The sequence below is a fragment of the Nyctereutes procyonoides genome, unplaced genomic scaffold (genome assembly GCF_905146905.1).
Source record: "Nyctereutes procyonoides isolate TBG_1078 unplaced genomic scaffold, NYPRO_anot_genome, whole genome shotgun sequence".
Taxonomy (NCBI): domain Eukaryota; kingdom Metazoa; phylum Chordata; class Mammalia; order Carnivora; family Canidae; genus Nyctereutes; species Nyctereutes procyonoides.
The window spans coordinates 15,443,524-15,465,607 of record NW_026575024.1 but is presented as its reverse complement, the minus strand read 5'-3'; the positions used below and the strand labels follow the sequence as shown (position 1 = coordinate 15,465,607).

Genomic DNA, 22,084 nt, shown 5'->3' with positions numbered 1-22,084 from the left:
TACATATATTCTGAGACATTCGAAAGGTGTGCACAAAGTGCCCCAGTTCATTGTTGTGCAGGACTCTTCCACACGTGGAAGGAGTGCTGGTGTCCCTGCTTTTCCTCACACACCATTGGTGTTCTCCAAACATGGTGACAAGCTTCCAGCATGTTTAGAAAACTTCCTCTAGGGGGTGGTACCACTCTGTTGAGAATCTCTAGATTTGGCAGACAGAAACAGAGACTTTGCAGCCAGGCTGAAAAAGATGGGCAAAGCCTGAATGTGCAGTCAGAGTGATAAAGTGAGTGTGGTTTCACAACTGTTACCCAAAATAGAGAAAGATGAGATTTGTTGATTAAGCAGCTATTATCCAGTACCTACTGTGTGCTGGGTACTGTGTATGCACTGGTGCCCTATAAACCATTGCCAGTGTTGTCTACTTTCTCTTTTAAGCACCCGTTTGTCAAAAGTGCCAAGGGAGTGTCAATACTGCGGGACTTAATTAACGAGGCCATGGATGTGAAGCTGAAACGCCAGGAAGCCCAGCAGCGGGAGGTGGACCAGGATGATGAAGAGAACTCCGTGAGTGGCAGGCAGTGCTGTGGGCCTCAGGCATGAATGCGTGTTATTTTATGATTGCCGGGTCAGTTGAGATGAGTAGGGGCTAACAAGTCCGCCGCCTGGAGCTGAAGACACTTCCTGAATGACTATGTCCTGTCCCGGCCACTGGTAATGGCTTGCTGAGGCTGGCCTTCTTCTCATAGCGCTTCCTAAGACACTTTCAAATTTTACTGTTTTGCCCCATATCATTTTCTCAATTTATTTTTTTCTTCAATTTTTTTATTCGGAAAAACGAATGCTCAGATCGGAGATTTGTTTTTTTGTGTGCCCTTTTGGAGAATCAAGGATCCATACTAAAATATAGATTTTACACTCATGGACTCCCTCACAAGCCTGAGATTCCAAGGGTGTGCACCTCAGCTTCTTAGATCTACGTTGTAAACCCCCCCCCTTTTTTTAGAAAAAAAATTACTTATGTAATCTCCCCACCCAATGTGGGGCTCAAACTCACACCCCTGAGATCAAGATTTGAGGGCTCCTTTGACTGAGCCAGCCAGGTGCCCCTCTGTTATAAAACTTTGAAGAGGAGATAGGAAGGGGAGAGGGGGAGGATGTTTCTGGCTCTTGCTTGCCTGACTTTGTGGTCTTATTTGGTTAAGTAGGTTCTAAGACCCTCAGTTCTGTGGGTCTAGAATCCCAATCAGCGTCAAATCCAGAAATGCTTGCCCCGATATGAATAATAATTCAAAACCTTTCGATCCAGTTAGCCCTGATTTGAGGTTTGTCCTCTCACAGGAGGAGGATGAGATGGACTCTGGCACAATGGTTCGAGCAGCAGGTGATGAGATGGGCACCGTCCGGGTAGCCAGCACCACAAGTGATGGGGCCAGCACTATGATTGAGCACGGGGACACGTTGCCATCACAGCTGGGCACCATGGTGATCAACACAGAGGATGAGGAAGAGGAAGGGACCATGAAAAGTAAGGCTCTGGTTAAATATACTCCCTTCTCAGACAACCCCTGCAAATTCTAGAGAACACAAGCTCTCACAGTCCACATGGACTCAGGCTGGAGTCACTTTCTGGTTGTGCAGGGGTGGGTGCAGGAGGGGAGAGCTGGCCTGAGGCATCAGAGGCAAGAAAGCATCAGCAATGAGGAAGGTCTTTCTTTTGAGCTGGAATAGCCACCTCTCATCGAATGTTGTCATTTTCTCCTTTTCTTTGATCTGTGGAGGCAAATATATTTGTATTGTTTTGATACATAGTTCAAAATGGGATGTGATTCTGAGCTATTTACTATAGGTATCTTCAGTCGATTTCTGTTTTCTGTGGATCTAACCCAGGTTTACCAATACTCAGTCTGTAGTCAGGATGACTGTACAGCTTTGAAAATCTTATCAAGTCCCTTCTAGTTGAAATCTGTGCTTTGCTTCTTATCCCACTCTCCTTTTTGGCCTGTGGCCTTGTCCTGACACTGGTGCTTGGCTCTCAGGGTGCTGTCTGCCACTCTGCTCCTCTGTTGCTTCCCTTCCCTTAATCTCTGTATCACAGAGGAAAGGAATTGGGGATACAAATGGTACTACTAATTGAGCTCTGGATGCACATTTTAGCCTGAGCTTTGCATAGGCTTAAGTCATTATGATCTTTTTATAATCTGTCCACCCCCCCCCCTTTTTAAAGTTTAAAAGTCCTTCCTTTAAACAGGGACTGTCAAACTATGGTTCACAGGGCAAATCCAGCCCACTACCTGGTTTTGGCAATAAAGTTTTATTGGAACATAGCCCTGTCCATTCATTTACATACTGTCTTTGACTGCTTTTGTACCACAGAGGTGGAGTGACCAGTTGTGACAGAGACTGTATGGCCCCCAAAGCCTGAAATGTTCGCTCTCTGGTTCTTTATAGACAGAAAAAGTTTTGTGACCCCTGCTCTAGACCCTTTGCTTTGTGATTAATTCATTTCATGAATTTTTCTTCAATGCTGTATTCAAGTACTTTGCTAGATGCTGAAAAAACAGTCCTTGCACCCAAGGAATTCGTTGTCTTGTGTGGGGGACAGACCACTAATTAATGACACGTCAGTGTATGAAACAAGTTCTAAAATAGAGCTAATCCAGGGGCTTGGTAAAGCAGAATGAAAGAGTATTCAGTCTGGATTAGGGATTACTGAAGAATTTCTGAAGGAGAAGGCAGGAAGGTTGGCAGGGAGTAGGGTGGGTGGAGGTGTTCCACAGAGGGAGCAGTGTAACACAGAGTCCTAGAGGCAAGAGAAGGGTAGATCAGCGCAGGGGAGCCATAGCCCATTTATCGTGACTGGAGCAAGCCAGTCTAGGCTGTGGGCCCCAGGCAGCCCACTCTGCTTTTCACCTTTCAGGTCTATGTGTCTATAATCAAGTCTTTGTTTATGAAGAGAAAAGGTTTTCTATTTTTCTTTTTTCTCTTTTGGGGCCAAGACTCATTATCTGTCTTAGGATTCTGGTCAGAGGGGTACAGGTGGTGAAAGAGTAATAGTGCTGTTGATGGATGTGTAGATTGGTATGACTTTTCTGGAATGTAGTATGCATCAGGAGTTTAAAAGGTTCAGACCTTTGATCCAGTACATTCCACTTCTAGGAATCAGGCCCAAGAAAATAATTGAAGATAGAGAAATTATATTTAAGAATTTTTCCAGATATGTTACTTATAATTGTAAAAAAAAATTTGGATTAATTTAAATGTTTAATAGATTATTGGTCAAATAAATTATGATACATCCATAAGGGGGACTAATTATGCAATACAAAAACATTAAAAATCCTGTTTTGGGACAATACTTTGTGAGTTAGGAAAATACTTATGATATGTTGTAAAGTGAGAAAAGAAGGAAGCAGAATTATAGCATTCCCCAGTTTTACAAAAGTAAAAAGATAAATTAACATATGTTGATGTGTACTTAGGAGAAAGACTGTAAAAAAGTATTGCAACAGCTGGGGGTAAATAAATCAGTTATTAAAAGTAAATATTATTGGTAATAGGATCATTAGTATGTTAAATTTTATTTATTTTCTAAAGTTATTTTCAGAAAAGAAGTCTGACCAAAAATACTGCTGCTGTCATTGTGTGTCCTATAAATTAGGGCTTCGAACTTTGGATTACTTTAAGAACTTTTTTTTGCCCCCTCCCTTTTTCTTCTCACTTTTTATGGCCTTAAAAATGGATATTTATAAGAGTTTATAAAAACATTGTCACCTTGCTAGTCCCTTTAAATTCTTACCTCATTCAGTGTTCTTAGGTGTGTTTCTTCCCCTGCACTTGAGATCAGAACACCTTAGATATACATTTGGTGTTATGTAAATTGTCAAGTGAATGCTATGTACTAAATTTAGCTTGTCCTTTCTTTCTTTCTTTTCTTTTTTTCTTTTCTTTTCTTTTCTTTTCTTTTCTTTTCTTTTCTTTTCTTTTCTTTTTTTTCTTTTTGTTTTCTTTTCTTTCCTTTCCTTTTTTCTTTTTTCTTTTTTCTTTTTTCTTTTTTCTCTTTTTCCTTTTCCTTTCTTTTCCTTTTCCTTTTCCTTTTCCTTTCCTTTCCTTTTCCTTTTCCTTTTCCTTTTCCTTTTCCTTTTCCTTTTCCTTTTCCTTTTCCTTTTCCTTTTCTTTTTCCTTTTCCTTTTCTTTTTCTTTTCTTTTTCTTTTTCTTTTTCTTTTTCTTTTTCTTTTTCTTTTTCTTTTTCTTTTCTTTCAGTAGCCAGTGTGATTTGTTAGGAAAGTTTGTTTCATAGTTGGGAGCTGCTGACCTCTAGTCTTTTCACGAACTCTGGTGCTTTATCTTCTTCTACTTGTCTTAAGGGCTTTAATCATACAGATGATTATAATCGCTTATAGTGCAAGGAGGCTGGCCCAATAACATGTGTGGTGCATGCACATGTTACGGAAAATCTGCCCTTTTTTTATTTAAAGAATTAATTTTATTCCAAATGTAATTTTCCAAATGTATTTAAAGTGCTAATTAATTCAATGGGTTGTTTGTTCAGTTTCTGAGCTTGGATGGCTTAGCATGTCTAATGAGAAACATGCCTCTTTTTTATAGTCATGAGGAAAACTGTTTAAAAACCACAGCAATCACATCTGAATGACATTAAATAAACTCAGTTCATCATTAATCTGCTACAGGTCTTTTAATTCAGTTTTTAGGCCACAGGTTTGACAGATTTGCCACTTACTTTGAGATCTTTACCATTTATGGTTTTAGGAGTTAAACTTCTTGTCATGAGAAATTAAAACATACATAATTGCACAGAATAATACCATGAATGACCCCAGTGCCCTGTCACCCAGTTTCAAACCTGATTAACTCACTGCCCATCATATTTCAGCGTCCTCAAAGAAAATAAATTCAGTTGATTTAAAGTAAATCTCAGATATCATTCCATTTCTTTAGAATTAGTTTTAAACATTTAAAGGAAAGTATCTGACCAGGCTTGGTTCAGATCTAGCCATTTGTGTTGTTTTGGAGAAGTCACTTTCCTTGTACGGGCCTCCTCGTGCCTTAATCAGTAAAATTAAAGAATTATGAAACTTAATGTACTTTCATTGTCCTTTATGGTTCAAATAGTCCACACCTTTATAAAAGTTGTATAACATGACTAATATTGAACTGAAGACATACCACTATAGACAGGTCAAGATGATTGAATGAGATGAAGCACTGGAGGCCTGTTTTTGAGCATGTGCCCGTATGGTTCCTATAATAATAGTAATAATTTACATAGATACTCTGTTTTCTGATTATTTTCCACTTAATAAGGGTATGCATTTTCCAAGTCGCTGCAAAGTCCCTGTTTTCATTTTTCATACTTAACAGTGTTTTTTTTTTTTTAAATTTTTTTTTTTTTATTCATTTATGATAGTCACAGAGAGAGAGAGGCAGAGACACAGGCAGAGGGAGAAGCAGGCTCCATGCACTGGGAGCCCGACGTGGGATTCGATCCGGGGTCTCCAGGATCGTGCCCTGGGCCAAAGGCAGGCGCCAAACTGCTGCGCCACCCAGGGATCCCCTTAACAGTGTTTTTTTAAATCATTTACCTGTTGCTAGACATTTTGGTTGTTCCTAATTTTTCACTGTTATAAATAACTCTGCAGGGAACATCTTGCATATAAATGTTCCTTCTTCTTAGTATTCCTAGGATAAGTTTTCAGAAGTATTTGAATAGTTTCATGTGTATTTGTCCTATTGTGAGACTGCCATACTGTCCTCTGAAGTTTGTACCACTTCACATTCCACAAGACTAATAGCAGCTATCAGGACACTTGGTTTCTTCCTTTATATCCCTTTTTTCTTTTTATTTCTCATGTTTTAAATCTCTGTGCCACTTTCTGGGTGTTTTCTCTAGATTTATTTTCTAACTCTGTCATTCTTTTTTTAGCCACATCGAATCAATGGTTTGACCCAGACACTTAAGTTTATTTCCATGGATAAATTTTTTTGCTTCCTAGAAGTTTTTTTTTGTTTTGTTTTTTAGATTTCATGTATTTATGTCGGAGAGAGCAAACATAACCAGGGGAGGGGCAGAGGGAGAAGCAGGCTCCCTGCTAAGCAGGGAGCCTGATGTAGAGCTCGATCCCAGGACCCCAGGATCATGACCTGAGCTGAAGACAGACACTTAACCAACTGAGCCACCTAGGCTCCCCACTTAGAAGTTTTAATTAGTTATTTTTAAATCTGGTTTTTCTTCTTTTGCAATGTTCTAGTCTTGTCTTTATCTCTTTGAATATTATAAATGTCTTTATTTCAAGGTATATTTTAATATTTTTGAGAGAGTGAGAGAGAGCATGTGGGGGGGAGGGGCAGAGGGAGAGGAGAGAGAATCCTTAGCAGGCTTCATGCTCAGTTTAGTGCAGAGCTCAATGTGGGGCTCAATCCCACAACCTCGAGATCGTGACCCCAGCCAAAACCAAGAGTTGGACACTTAACTGACTGAGGACCTAGGTCCTTGTATACCTTGTAGGTATTTTTCTTTTTTTTTTTTTTTCCTTGTAGGTATTTTTCAGATCAATCTGTTATCTTGAGTTGTTGGATCTAATTTCTGCTGTTTATTGTGTCTGCTATCTCTTATACTGTGAAATTTTTTCTTATACTTTGTGATTTTTGTTTGTGTGGTTATATTCAGTGGGAAGTATCTTCTTTGGAAGTTTCTAATGTTCCTTGAGTTGCATAGGTATCCCAGCAAGGCCCTAAGGGGTATTTCATTCCAGTGGAATCTTTAGATTATTTCTCATTTCTGTAGTGTGCTTGTGATACAGCCAAGGAAATTACCTTCCTAGAAGTTGATTCTTTCCACTCCTCACATGGGCAGAAGCCATTCCTAAGCCATGTCCTTGAGCTTGTGGTTAGAGTTTGTCATGGCTTCTATCTTTGTGCTGGGGGTTGCGTTCTAGCTTCCTTTTTATAGTTATGTCTTGGCTCCTGTCAGTATCCTGGTTCCTGTTCCCTCATCAGGTTTAAAACTAGTCTCTATGTTTTAGTTTTCCCAGCGGGCCATTCACTTCAGTGCTGTGTGTTCCTTTCTTGCTTTTTCCATTTGCAGAGTTTCCTATTCTAGTTTTGAGGGCCATAATATTTCCGTTTTGTTAAGTCTTGGATTTTTGTGTGTTTAGAGTGGGAGTGGGGACATTTAGTGCTTCAGCTCATTCAGTCATTTTGACCTGTCTATAGTCATGGTATGCCTGTACTTTCCCTACCAGGGAAAACTTTATAGAGAGGTTGTTATTTGCTCATGGTCACATGGCTAGTAAATGCCAGTGCTGATAAGCTGAATAAGTTCAGAGTGTATGCTCCTTTTATTATACGGAACTTCCAGTTTGTTTTGGAAGCCATCCACCCTTACATTAATGGGCATTAGATCTAATGTGCAACAAAACTCATGATTAAGTCAGGTACTGGCTTCTGAGGAGATCCCAGAGATATACTTTTTTTAGAACCAATCATGTATTATATATGATTTGTTTATTTTTTTTTATGATTTGTTTATTATACTCAGGAGACTAGGCATTATAACTGTTAATAATAATCATTAATTATTAGGCCCTTAATATATATCAGGCATTGTGCTTAATCCTTTGTGAACATTTCATATATTAATCATGAACCACCTCCCATTTTATTGCAGCAGAAACAAAATTGCAAAGAGATTAAGTAACTTGCTTGTGATCACATAGTCAGTAATAGAAGAGCCAAGGCTTGAAGCCAGATATGTTTGATTTCAAAGCTTATTATGTTCTATTCCACTTCAGCAGAGCCTCTTTATTAAGTTTTTGAGGCTCACGTTACAGATTATGTGTTGGTGAGCCTCAGCCTGCAATAATGTACCCCACCTTGCTGGTTGTTTGGGTATTCTACAATTCCCCAGGAGTCCAGAAGAGGAGGACAAATGGTTCTCAAAGGGGTCCTGCTCTGATGATGGGCTTAATGGTGTGTTCCATCTGAGGGAGTTTCAGTTGTGTATATCTGAATATACAATAAAGAATCCAGTTGTAGCTGGGGGAGGGGATCCGAGTGGGAGTGAGATCTGGCCATTTTACAGAGAGACCTCAGGAACATCTGTTAAGAACCGTGGAAAACCATGATAAAATATCAGTATGGGGATTTGGGAAGATTTCTTCTATTTGTGTACATAAGTGTGGTTTTTTTTTTTTTTTTTTTTTGGTAAAGGCTATAGAAGAACGCTGCTAGAAGATCTGAAGTGACAGGAGAGGTTCTAGGTCCGTGTTAGGATTGTTGTGCCTTTTCTGGACCAGTAGAGGGAGCTCTGTGACAGATCATGATTAGAACGGTGTCCCATCCACATTCACAAATCCCCTTTCTGTGGTAGGCTTTATTCTCCATCAAGACTGTCGTTTATTTATTTTAAAATCTATTTTAAGTAAGCGCAGCAACACTAGGACAGTGTCTTTATTTGATTTAGGTAGGAAATTGGGTACCTCATACTTGGCAAAGTTCAAATAAGACGGAAGTCTGCCAAAATGTCTCAAAATAGTTTAAACTTTTTCTCTTTCTTCCCGGATTTCTCAGTAGACCTTCACCAGAACTGACGCTTTCTTTCTGCAGCACGGCACCATGGATGTAATTTTGCAACCATCATGAGCTAAAATGACTAACCAAGGAATTAAATAAAATGTTAAAACTTAAAATTCTGGTGTGGTGGTGACTTGGGGGATATTATTTGCATATCGAAGTAAATATTAACAATGGCAGCTTACAGTTTTGTTGCCTCTTTAGTTTTCACTAATCTGTTTCCACACTACCCAGAAGTCCGTCTTACTTCTTTCTTTTGATCCTTATATATTTTTCTTTCTTACCAAGGCCTCTGGTACAGTGTTGAAGGGTAGAGGTGGTAGTGGGCATTCTTGTTTGAAAGGCTTGAGTCCATGGCATCAATCTTTCAGTCTCCCAGTGGCCCAAGTTCTGACTCAAGCTTTTCAAATTAGACTCCGTGAAAAGGGAGTGAGTGGGTGGTTTCTGTTTAAAACTAACATATCATTCAGAAACTTCCCATTTTTATTCTAGAGCAATGGCCACATTAATCTCTTGGAAATAGGATTTTAAAGCGAGTGGCATACTTATGTTAAGACAACTCAAGAACATGGTTTGGGCAAATTCCTCTGATAGTATTATGTGGTGAAAACACTGTGCATTTGTAGTTCCCCAGAAGTTCCTAAGTCTCATGAAGGCCCTTATTGTTGCCATAAGTTTCCTCATGTCAAAACCAAAGCCCAAGCTCTTGTTGAAATGACTTTATTTCAGCACTGTCCATCAGATACTAATTTCGGAGTTGCAGAAGATGGAAATTCTTGACTCAAAGCCTAGTTTCTTTACACTTGCAGTTGTCTAGAGGGGATTGTTTAAACATTGCCTCCCTCGTGTGTTCCCTATCTCATTCTTCCTGGCCCCAATGATAGCATTTTGCAAGGGTGGTAAATAAGACATAAAGTACTGCAGGTATTTTGACATTTATTTTACCACAATAGCCTTACTATACAATTTCTGATCCCCTCAGGGTGTTTAAAACTATTATTGGACAATATTACGCATCTGTATGTGTTTTTGCCACTTTCTGCAGTGTCTGAGAGTGTTGCATGCATAGACACCAAAGCTAAAACTTCAAAACGTTTCGTTTTGTTAGAAATGTATCTCTCAATAAAGGTAAGATAAAGAAAAGGGGACTGTGGAAAGAACATTAATCTTTGGATTCAGAGTCTTTGCTTTGAAACTTGCTCAGAATCTTACATACTTCATTCTGCCTCAGCAGGTTACTTCCCTCTTCTTTGAGCCTTTTTCCATAGTCTGAAAAAATGCGGCATAAAATTTCCTACTTCATAGTACTGTTAAGATGATATAAAATAATAAATAAAATACTGAGCCTGTAAATGCTTAAAAATGGTAAGTAATATACATTTATGAGTCTTCTGATGAATGACGGTGGCTTTTTAATTGGACCAAGGCTGCTTTTCTCATCCTCATTCCTTTTCTCTTGCTTGCTATGTTTTTATGTTTCATTCTTGGTATTAATGGTGTTTTGTAAACACCACCTCTTTGCCTGTGCAACTGGCATGAAAATGGTTGATCTAAAGGAAGGTTATTTTGTCAGTTTCCGTAATGTTTTAAAAATGTGCTGTAGTGAAAGAAAGAGAGTGACTCTGTGTGTGTTTCACATTCCTTGGCAATAAGATACAGGTGCATTGAGAATCTGTTAAATAGCTCAAAATACACGATGGCAGATTTTAAAGAGGCTAGGCTTTGGATCTACCTGAGCCTTCCTTTGTTAAGTTTCAAACTGTTATCTTAATACTGTGGAATTTATTACTGACTCGATTTTTTTTCTCTCCCCAAAAGATAGTTGTCGTGGTTCACCATGCACTTATCATAAGCTTTCTCCTGGGTGGGATTTGCACTAAAAGAGCAGACTCTTGGTCCTTAGGCTTTTCTCACAATTGCACAAATAAGTCAAGGTCATCCTGAATTGAGACTAAATCCTAATTGTTTGTGCAGTTTTTCTAATTGTGTCCAGATGTTGGGCTCAATTTTATCTTTGGAAGCCATTAACATTCTTGATTCTTTTGGGATGAGCCAAAAAGCACAGACACATGGTGCCTGAAAATTCATTCGAAACACCCTGCCAGACCGCATATTAGGATACGAAAGTACCAGATCTCAGTGTGACTTGGGTGAAGGGCTCAAGGTCTATATTTTTGGGAAGATAAAGGTGCTCCGTTATAGTTAAATTGGTAAAAGGAGAGCCAAGAATAGCCATGTGGGATGTGTATTTTCTAAGAGAGAGCAGTAGCATGAAAGTAATGAAGAACAAGGGTAAAGTGAGTCCTAAATGATATGCTTTGGCTCTAATGCCTAAGAGGCAGATAAATCAGTTCTGACTGATTAAGGGAATGTATTTCTCTGGTGCTCTAAGCTGTTCTGACCTGCCTACTCTTGTTCAGCAAAGGAATGGAGATGTATTTTGATCAACTTAAATGGCTCAATATAGAAAAAGTAGGTGCTTCTCTTAAATGTTCATGCTGTAAGAAACATCAACTTGGAATCAGTATTTATTAACATAAATATCTAATGCCAACCAAAACGTATTTATTAGGTAGTCACTTATGTCGTTACTGTGTAATGTACAAAAGCCAAATGAGGCATTGTTGCTGACCAGGAATTTATAGGTTTAAAGGGGAAGGATGACATTTGTCATTGCCATTACCTAATATTTATGGAGAGTCTGCTGTACTGTAACTATTCTTTGTCATTCCTTGTATGCCTGGGACATTACTCTGCATGCTTCAGATTATGATATTTGATGTTGACATAACTTAGTTGAGAATATAGGACCTCTATGTATTGAAGGTGGTATATAATGCTAGGCCAAATGCTGGGCAAGCGGTACAGACAAGTATTAAAGGTTTTGTGAGAAGGAAAACAAAGGACTTAGATGCGCAGCCTGAGTGAGGCTATTTTAGCAAGTGCAAAGTCAGAAATGTAAATATATATATTGAATATTCATTTTGGCTGAGGTGGGTTTTGACCAGACATTGAAGGACTTTGAATGCCACAGAAAGAAGTTTGAACCTGATTCAGCAGGTAGTAAATAGGGTAATACAAAGATATTTTGATCAGAGAAGTAATAGAACAAGATGTTTTTTTAGGAGAGTCAGTGGGATGATGTGGAGTTTGAAAAGGCCAGAAAAGAGAAGACCAGTTAGGAAATGTTTGTAATAACCAAGGTATGGATCATTCTTACTTGTCAACCTTCTGTATCTTTTTAAATGTGCTACCTCTATTGCTCTAGTTAGTAATCTTTTGAAATTTGAATTTAGATCTCTTTGAATAGATGTGTGGCAGCTCACTAGACTTAAGGAAGTAAGGACCACTGCCCAGAAGTCATGTTGATTTACATAGAGGCAATTGCCAAAATTAGTTAACTAGGAGAGTTATTCCGGTTGGCCTCCAGGGAATCATATAACTGATGATTCCAGCGGTTCTTAGTGGTTTCAAAGAGCCTTCAGAGGAATATTTATGAGCAGACATAGAAACTTGGATAATAACTTGTGTAATAAAATGAGTTACTACGTGGAAAGCACTTAAGTGCCCAGTAACAAAAACAAAAACAAAAATCACACAAAAACAAAGTTTAATAAAGGTTAGATTAAAAATCAAAACGAACAATCCTCTGATAAGGCATATTATTCCAAGCCAGCTCAGTAAATATACTAAAGTCCACTGAGTTGTGCACCCATCACCACAATGTAGTTTTTAAAGATGTATTTTTTTAATTGAGATGCGATTCACAAAAGAGAGCTATAATTTACATATCATAAAAAATCACCATTTTAACGATCCAGTCCTGTGAGGTTTTAGTGTATTAACAAAGTTGTGCAACCATAGCCACTGTTGAATTTCAGACATTTTCTTCTTGCCCCCACCAAAACCCACTATCCTGTTAGCAGTCTCTTCTTATGACCCCCTCTGCCCCTCTTCCCAGGCAGCCATTCATCTGCTTTCTATCTCTATGGGTTTGCCTATTCTGGACATTTTATGTAAATGAACTCCTACAAAATGTGGCCTTTGTGTTTGGCGTCTTCCACTTAATGTTTTCAAGGTTGATCCATGTTGTGGCATCTGTCAGCACTTTATTCCTTTTTATGGCTGAATAATCCCATTGTATGGATGATACTCTATATTGTTGACGCTCTGATTTTAGAGAATTCTGGTCATCAGCAGAAGAAACTCCATACCCATTAGCAGTGACTTGACATCCCACCCGTTCACCCCACGGGCCTAGGTGGCTGGCTACTAATCTACTTCCTGTCTCTACAGATTTGCCTGTCCTGAATTCATGTAGAGTCATGGAATAGTGGTCTTTTGTGAGTGGCTCTTTTCACTTAGCATAATACTTTTAGGGTTCATCCTGTGTTGTAGCCCATGTGAGTACTTCAGTCCTTTTCATTGTGGAATAATATTCTGTTGTATGGTTATACCATATTTTATTTACCCATTCTCCAGCTGATAGACATTGGGTTATTGGGTCCTTCTGTTTTTAGCATTTTCCAAAGAAAAATGAATATGGGAATTAACTCCTGGTCTGTGAGCTTAGACAGATTGTCCATTGAGCTTACCATGTGCTGCTTACAAAGAAAAATGAGTCAGTCATAGTATAGGAATTCATGCACTTCCTGTGTCAGATAAAAGAATCACAGCAAGGGACAGCTGTTTGGAAAATTAGACTATTCTGCTCTGTCCAGTCTCCCCATAGCTTCAGGTTTTTGGCATTATCAGTCAGCTGAGCGTCTTTATTTCCTGGGATACATCTGAAAAAATACCCTAGCTCACATTGAAACAGAAAGCCCACCAGCCATCTGAAGCCTTGGGGACAGCATTGCCTTCAATCAGCTTGGACTGATTCTGTTATGCTTCTCAGTACTGACAGGCTGTTGTCCAACACACTTGATCATCTAGCTCAGGAGCGCTAAAAGAAAAGTTCAAAGATAAGGTTACTGGGAAAATTCCATTCCCCTACTCAATGGCAGTTCTGACATATCAAGAGTTTTCTTTTTTTTTTTTTTTAAAGAGTTTTCATTTTGATGTCAGAGATTTGCAGTATAAGATTTGCAGCTCACCAGACCTAAAATCTGATGATCAGGGTTCAGTCCTGTCCTTGTTAGTAATGAGCTACATAATTTTAGGCAAATTTCTCATCTGTAAGGTGGGAATAATAACACATACCTCTAAAGATTTGAGGATTAAGTGAAATGGTACATCGTCTAGTACTTGGTGCCTAATAAGTGCAGGTCTTCCTCCCTCCTACTTCATTTACATGTTATTCATGAAGTTTGGTTAGGAACATCATGCAAAAGTACTGAGTAAACAGCCTGAAATTTAGAAGGTATTCTATAAACCTTAGTTAAATTTGAACCTGAGTTCTCAAAGAATAGAACTTTTTGTAGATACAGAGTGGTGTGTGTGTGTGTGTGTGTGTGTGTGTGTGTGTGTGGGAGGAGACACAACAGACACCATCTGGTTAGTTTTCACTTTGTGACAAACCACTTCTAATTTAGTGGCCTGGCTGTGCAGCTGTGGTGGTATAGTGGTGAATATAGCTTATTTCCCAAGCTTGATGCCAGCTGCTATGATGGTGGCCATGGTTGGTTGACTCATGAAGACCTCAGCTAAGATAGTCTTTTGACTGGAGCTCACATGGTATTTGCCATTCAGCAGGCTCAGGTTTATTTATGTTGTAGTAGGATGCACAAGCAGGTAGTAGGATGCACAAGCAGGAAGGAGGGACAGAGGGACAAGCAGACTCCCTGCTGAGCAGGGAGCCAGACGCAGGACTCCATCCCTGGATCATGGAATCATGACCTGAGTCAAAGGCAGACGCCTAATCGACTGGCCACGATTGGGCCATGTTCCAAAAGGAACATAGGAAAAAGGGGCAGGCGCCCCTTATTTAGAATAATTATTACCTATAAAATCAGAGTGAGAGCAGGTGCTGTAATTTAATTACTGTGCCAAAATGTTGGTCACAGTAGGGGTGCTGACTGCTCCATATAAACTTAATCCAAGAAGCCCTCTAACACATAAAGAGTTTTGTGATACAGGCAGCTAATTTCTGGAATCACTCAGGAATCTCAAATACACCTTTTTTTTTTTTTTTTAATGTATGCTGATTCTTGCCAATTGAGTTTTGGCTTCCCCTACCAGCTCATTCATTCATATCTTCAGCTTTAGTTATATAAAACATTTTTATAACCAGCATTTCTAGATAATATCTTTATTATTTATTATTCCCTGCTCCTTCCCCCCTCCAAAATAACCCCACTAACAACAACAAAACTCAAAGAGTCAGAGACAGTCTTGTCACAAGTATTTTATTAAGTTCCATTTTTTGCTTTGGTCTGGTCTTTGATTTATGCCCATACACATCTCAATTATGGCATATTTGATTTATTCATTTACTAAAGATTTTTTTTAAAAGATTTTATTTATTATTCATGAGAGACACACAGAGAGAGGCAGAGACATAGGCAGAGGGAGAAGCAGGCTCCATGCAGGACTCCATCCTGGGTCTCAAGGATCACGTCCTGGGCCAAAGGCAGGCACTAAACCGCTGAGCCACCCCGGGATCCCCTACTAAAGATTTTATTTACTTATTCAAAAGAGAACATGGGTGAGCGAGGGGAGGAGCAGAGAGATAAGCAGGCTCTGTGCTGAGCATGGAAGTCCAATGTGGGGCTCAATGCAGGCTTGAACCCAGGATCCTGAGATTGTGACGTGAGCTGAAACTAAAAGTCAGACACTCAACTGACTGAGCCACGCAGGCACCCCTGAGGCATATTTTAGATTAGAGGTTATCAAGTGTCATGATCCCTCTGGAGATAAGAACTGTTTTTCAATGGTTGTTGGTAACTGAGCACAAATATGTTTTCATAAGCTACTGCCAACTCATAGAATTATGAAATTTTCAGAGCTGCAAAGGAACATGAGAAGTATTGATCCAGTGGCCTCTTTTCGTAGATTGGAATCTATGGCTTTCCCAGGATTTTATAGTCAGACCTAAATCTAGATCTTAGAACTCCAGGATAGGGATTTTTTTAGTGCTATCTCCAAAATCAACTTTAGCCTTACTGTAATTTCATACATGTGGCCATTTAATCACTTGACTATAATTATGTCTTTTATACATGTGTGAATTTTACCTCCAGTTCTGTCTGAATGTGGGATTGGACCAAAGTTATCTTATTACAAAATTCTCTAGGTTTTGGAGCTTTGGTCTCTAATAAACGTCAGGTATAATCAAGTCCCTGGTATTAATATAAATAGATGAAAGCAAAGATGTTTTAGATAGTTTCTTACTTGTAACCCTTTACTTTTGAAAGAGACAAATAATAGTTGGTAATTTACCTTCAAAGTATTAGAAAGTTTCAGCTGACCTGGGAAGGGCTGTCGTCATCAAATAAGAGAAAAAAACTCAAATTTAAAGAAAACTTGTAGAGGAGGGGCAAGATGGCGGAAGAGCAGGGTCCCCAAATCACCTGTCCCCAAAAAATTACCTAGATAACCTTCAAATCATCCTGAAAATCTACGAATTCGGCCTGAGATGTAAAGAGAGACCAGCTGGAATGCTACAGTGAGGAGAGTTCGTGCTTCTATCAAGGTAGGAAGACGGGGAAAAAGAAATAAAGAAGCAAAAGGCCTCCGAGGGGGAGGGGCCCCGCGAGGAGCCGGGCCCGGGGCGAGTGTCCCCAGGACAGGAGAGCCCCGTCCCGGAGGAGCAGGAGCTGCACCATCTTCCCGGGCGGAAAGGGGCTCGCAGGGAGTTAGAGCAGGACCCAGGAGGGCGGGGATGCCCTCGGGCTCCCGGGGACACTAACAGACACCTGCGCCCCGGGAGAGTGCGCCGAGCTCCCTAAGGGCTGCAGCGCGCACGGCGGGGCCGGAGCAGCTCGGGGGGCTCGGGCGGAGGAAGAGGCTCCGCGGAGGGGGCTGCGGGGCGGGAGCGCGAATCCAACAGCGCAGGCCCCGGAGCACAGGGCGCCGGGACACAGCCCAGGATCCGGCCTACCCCGGGACAGGCAGAGGCCGGGAGGGCCCAGGACAGCAAGGACGCTCCTGCCCCGAGCTGAGCAGATCAGCGGCCCCACCCCGGAGCCTCCAGGCCCTGCAGACGGAGAGCCCCGTAGTTCCTGCGGGGGCTGAATCCAGGCTTCCAGAGTTGCCATAGCAACTGCGGCTGTTCCTCCTGGGGCCTCACGGGGTAAACAACCCCCGCTGAGCCCTGCAGCAGGCAGGGGCAGAGCAGCTCCCCCAAGTGCTAACACCTGAAAATCAGCACAGCAGGCCCCTCCCCCAGAAGACCAGCTAGACCGACCAGTGATACCCCCCCGTGTTCCAATACAACTTGTTTTTGGCCACTCTGCACTGAGCAAAATGACTAGAAGGAAAACCTCACCTCAAAAGAAAGAATCAGAAACAGCCCTCTCTCCCACAGAGTTACAAAATCTGGATTACACTTCAATGTCAGAAAGCCAATTCAGAAGCACTATTCTACAGCTACTGGTGGCTCTAGAAAAAAGCATTAAGGACTCACGAGACTTCATGACTGCAGAATTTAGATCCAATCAGGCAGAAATTAAAAATCAATTGAATGAGATGCAATCCAAACTAGAAGTCCTAACGACGAGGGTTAACGAGGTGGAAGAACGAGTGAGTGACATAGAAGACAAGTTAATGGCAAAGAGGGAAACTGAGGAAAAAAGAGACAAACAATTAAAGGACCATGAAGACAGATTAAGGGAAATAAATGACAGTCTAAGGAAGAAAAACCTACGTTTAATTGGGGTTCCCGAGGGCGCCGAAAGGGACAGAGGGCCAGAATATGTATTTGAACAAATCCTGGCTGAAAACTTTCCCAATCTGGGAAGGGAAACAGGCATTCAGATCCAGGAAATAGAGAGATCCCCCCCTAAAATCAATAAAAACCGTTCAACACCTCGACATCTAATAGTGAAGCTTGCAAATTCCAAATATAAAGAGAAGATCCTTAAAGCAGCAAGAGACAGGAAGTCCCTGACTTTCATGGGGAGGAGTATTAGGGTAACAGCAGACCTCTCCACAGAGACGTGGCAGGCCAGAAAGGGCTGGCAGGATATATTCAGGGTCCTAAATGAGAAGAACATGCAACCAAGAATACTTTATCCAGCAAGGCTCTCATTCAAAATGGAAGGAGAGATAAAGAGCTTCCAAGACAGGCAGGAACTGAAAGAATATGTGACCTCCAAACCAGCTCTGCAAGAAATTTTAAGGGGGGCTCTTAAAATTCCCCTTTAAGAAGAAGTTCAGTGGAACAATCCACAAAAACAAGGACTAAATAGATATCATGATGACACTAAACTCATATCTGTCAATAGTAACTCTGAACGTGAACGGGCTTCACGTGAATGACCCCATCAAAAGGCGCAGGGTTTCAGACTGGATAAAAAAGCAGGACCCATCTATTTGCTGTCTACAAGAGACTCATTTTAGACAGAAGGACACCTACAACCTGAAAATAAAAGGTTGGAGAACCATTTACCATTCAAATGGTTCTCAAAATATACCCTAAAAACTATAGAACACTTCTGAAAGAAATTGAGGAAGACACAAAGAGATGGAAAAATATTCCATGCTCATGGATTGGCAGAATTAATATTGTGAAAATGTCAATGTTACCCAGGGCAATTTACACGTATAATGCAATCCCTATCAAAATACCATGGACTTTCTTCAGAGACTTAGAACAAATTATTTTAAGATTTGTGTGGAATCAGAAAAGACCCCGAACAGCCAGGGGAATTTTAAAAAAGAAAACCATATCTGGGGGCATCACAATGCCAGATTTCAGGTTGTACTACAAAGCTGTGGTCATCAAGACAGTGTGGTACTGGCACAAAAACAGACACATAGACCAATGGAACAGAATAGAGAACCCAGAAGTGGACCCTGAACTTTATGGTCAACTAATATTCGATAAAGGAGGAAAGACGATCCACTGGAAGAAAGACAGTCTCTTCAATAAATGGTGCTGGGAAAATTGGACATCCACATGCAGAAGAATGAAACTAGACCACTCTCTTGCACCATACACAAAGATAAACTCAAAATGGATGAAAGATCTAAATGTGAGACAAGATTCCATTAAAATCCTAGAGGAGAACACAGGCAACACCCTTTTTGAACTCGGCCACAGTAACTTCTTGCAAGATACATCCACGAAGGCAAAAGAAACAAAAGCAAAAATGAACTATTGGGACTTCATCAAGATAAGAAGCTTTGGCACAGCAAAGGATACAGTCCACAAAACTCAAAGACAACCTACAGAATGGGAGAAGATATTTGCAAATGACGTATCAGATAAAGGGCTAGTTTCCAAAATCTATAAAGAACTTATTAAACTCAACAGCAAAGAAACAAACAATCCAGTCATGAAATGGGCAAAAGACATGAAGAGAAATCTCACAGAGGAAGACAGAGACATGGCCAACATGCACATGAGAAAATGCTCTGCATCACTTGCCATCAGGGAAATACAGATCAAAACCACAATGAGATACCACCTCACACCAGTGAGAATGGGGAAAATTAACAAGGCAGGAAACAACAAATGTTGGAGAGGATGTGGAGAAAAGGGAACCCTCTTACACTGTTGGTGGGAATGTGAACTGGTGCAGCCTCTCTGGAAAACTGTGTGGAGGTTCCTCAAAGAATTAAAAATAGACCTGCCCTACGACCCAGCAATTGCACTGTTAGGGATTTACCCCAAAGATTCAGATGCAATGAAACGCCGGGACACCTGCACCCCGATGTTTCTAGCAGCCATGTCCACAATAGCCAAACTGTGGAGGGAGCCTCGGTGTCCATCGAAAGATGAATGGATAAAGAAGATGTGGTTTATGTATACAATGGAATATTACTCAGCCATTAGAAACGACAAATACCCACCATTTGCTTCAACGTGGATGGAACTGGAGGGTATTATGCTGAGTGAAGTAAGTCAATCGGAGAAGGACAAACAGTGTATGTTCTCATTCATTTGGGGAATATGAATAATAGTGAAAGGGAATATAAGGGAAGGGAGAAGAAATGTGTGAGAAATATCAGAAAGGGAGACAGAACATAAAGACTTCTAACTCTGGGAAATGAACTAGGGGTGGTGGAGTGGGAGGAGGGTGGGGGGTGGGGGTGAATGGGTGACGGGCACTGAGGGGGACACTTGACGGGATGAGCACTGGGTGTTATGTTGGTAAATTGAACACCAATAAAAATTAATTTATAAAATAAAAAAAAATAAAGAAAACTTGTGTTTCATTTTCTCTTCTAAACAGTGATAGGGGGATCCCTGGGTGGCGCAGCGGTTTGGTGCCTGCCTTTGGCCCAGGGCACGATCCTGGAGACCCGGGATCGAATCCCACATCGGGCTCCCGGTGCATGGAGCCTGTTTCTCCCTCTGCCTATGTCTCTGCCTCTCTCTCTTTCTCTCTCTGTGACTATCATAAATAAATAAAAATTTAAAAAAATTAAAAAAAAATAAACAGTGATAGAAATTATTATTTTATTTTATTTTTAAAAATTTATTTATTCATCAGAGAGAGAGAGAGAGAGAGGCAGAGACACAGCCAGAGGGAGAAGCAGGCTCCTCACAGGGAGCCCGATGTGGGACTCGATCCTGAGATTCCAGGATCACACCCTGAGCTGAAGGCAGGCGCTAAACCGTTGAGCCACCCAGGGATCCACCAGTGATAGAAATTAGACAAATGATTATACTCTAGCCTAACAAACATTCCTTTGGTTTTTATGATATGGTTTAGAATTAGACGATAGAAAGGCTATTTTCTTTAATGTTTCATCCCTGGTGTAGAGACTTGAATTTCTAAGATACACCTGTATTGCAACTGAAAGGAGCAAATGAAGCATCAGAGCAATATAGAGTACAATTACACAATTTTTATCGTTGGATGTGATGCTTTAAAAAAACGATATCTTTGTGATTTTTGTAACAATCCCATAGGAGAACATATTTTAAATTATCTGTTATTTCTGTCCAGAGTTGCCATTTTTATTGATGAACTCAATTAAGTCATTTCTCTGTGCATATATAAAGATGAATGGGTAAACAAACATAAAATGATAGAAATAATGAGAAGTTGGTGTGGAATGTGTGTAGCTTACTCTCAAACATTGTGTCTTTTCTAAGAAAGAAGATAATCTGTGTATATTTCTTAAAAAAGAAGATACTCTTTTGTTACGATAATAACAGTTTTCAAGTGGTACAGTCTCTTTTGACAGTACCTCTCTCTCCCAAACCCCTTCACTGTTTGATTATTACTCCTAGCTTAATGAGTAATCTTTTTATTCAGTGAGATCTTTTTGGTGCTGGAAGTGCCCCACAATTTACCAGTGGGAGCCCCTCAAGGTGGCTTCTATTTCCTGGTGATATGTTCCCATTAGTTTTTGAGTACTTGCTTGCTTTTTATGGCACAGATGTTCCAGGCCCACTCTTAGACCTGGAGTTAGCTATTTCCCTTAAGAAGCTTTAGTTCCTCTGAGTGGGGAATGGGATTTGCAAACCAAGATCTGAGCACCAGGTGTGTTCATTGATAATGAGGTGTTACTGCTTTAAGACTTTAAAGCAGAAATTTTTTTTTCTAAGTATGAGCTCACATTCATACCTCCAGTTCAAATACAACACACCAGGATTCTTTGTACCTTCCCTATTTCATACTTTGATGTTTAGCTCTTGGCACGTCCCCTTTTAGAGCTTGTACTATTTTGCACTCCTAGTTCAGCAATGTATGAGTATGCTTGTGTTCCCACAGCCTTACCAACAGCTTTTGAATTCTTGTCCTTTTGAAATGTAAGAAATCATATCTCTAAATGGTTTTGATTTGAGTTTCTCTTACTGTGTGTGAACCTACACATTTTTTTTCATGTTTAAGGACTAATTGAATAACTTTCTGTGTATATGGTTGAACAACACAGATTTGAACTCTGTGGGCCCATTTATGTGCAGGTTTTTTCAATAAATACAGTATAGTACTGTAAGTGTATTTTCTTTTCCTTAAGTTTTTTTTTTTTTGGGGGGGGGAGAGATTTACTCATTTATTTGAGAGAGTGAGCAAGTGAGAGAGAGACAGCACGAGCAAGGGGAGAGGGAGAAGCAGACTCTCCACTGAGCAGGAAGCCAGATGCGGGGCTCTATCCCAGGACTTTGGGATCATGATCTGAATCAAAGGCAGGCACTTAACCAACTGGGCCACCCAGGGACCCCTCCTTATGATTTTCTTTTTCTTTTCTCTAGCTTCCATTATTATAAGAATGCAGCATGTAATATTTATACAAAATGTATGTTCATTGACTGTTTATGTTCTCAGTAAGGCTTCAGATCAACAGCAGGCTATTAATAGTTAAGTTTTGGAGGAGTCCAAACTTATACATGATTTTTCAGCTGCATGGGAGTCAGTGCCCTAACCCCTGCTTTGT

The 22,084-nt window shown here is 40.3% G+C and overlaps 1 protein-coding gene across 1 annotated transcript in view; it reads left to right on the top strand.

Moving 5' to 3' along the window:
- The window catches only part of STK4 (serine/threonine kinase 4), a 91,843-nt gene that overhangs the window by 27,330 nt on the left and 42,429 nt on the right, over positions 1-22,084 (top strand). The window contains exons 8-9 of the mRNA XM_055303569.1: positions 436-564; positions 1,339-1,525. Of these exons, the coding sequence (XP_055159544.1) occupies positions 436-564; positions 1,339-1,525 (316 nt within the window). The remainder of the gene's footprint in view (positions 1-435; positions 565-1,338; positions 1,526-22,084) is intronic.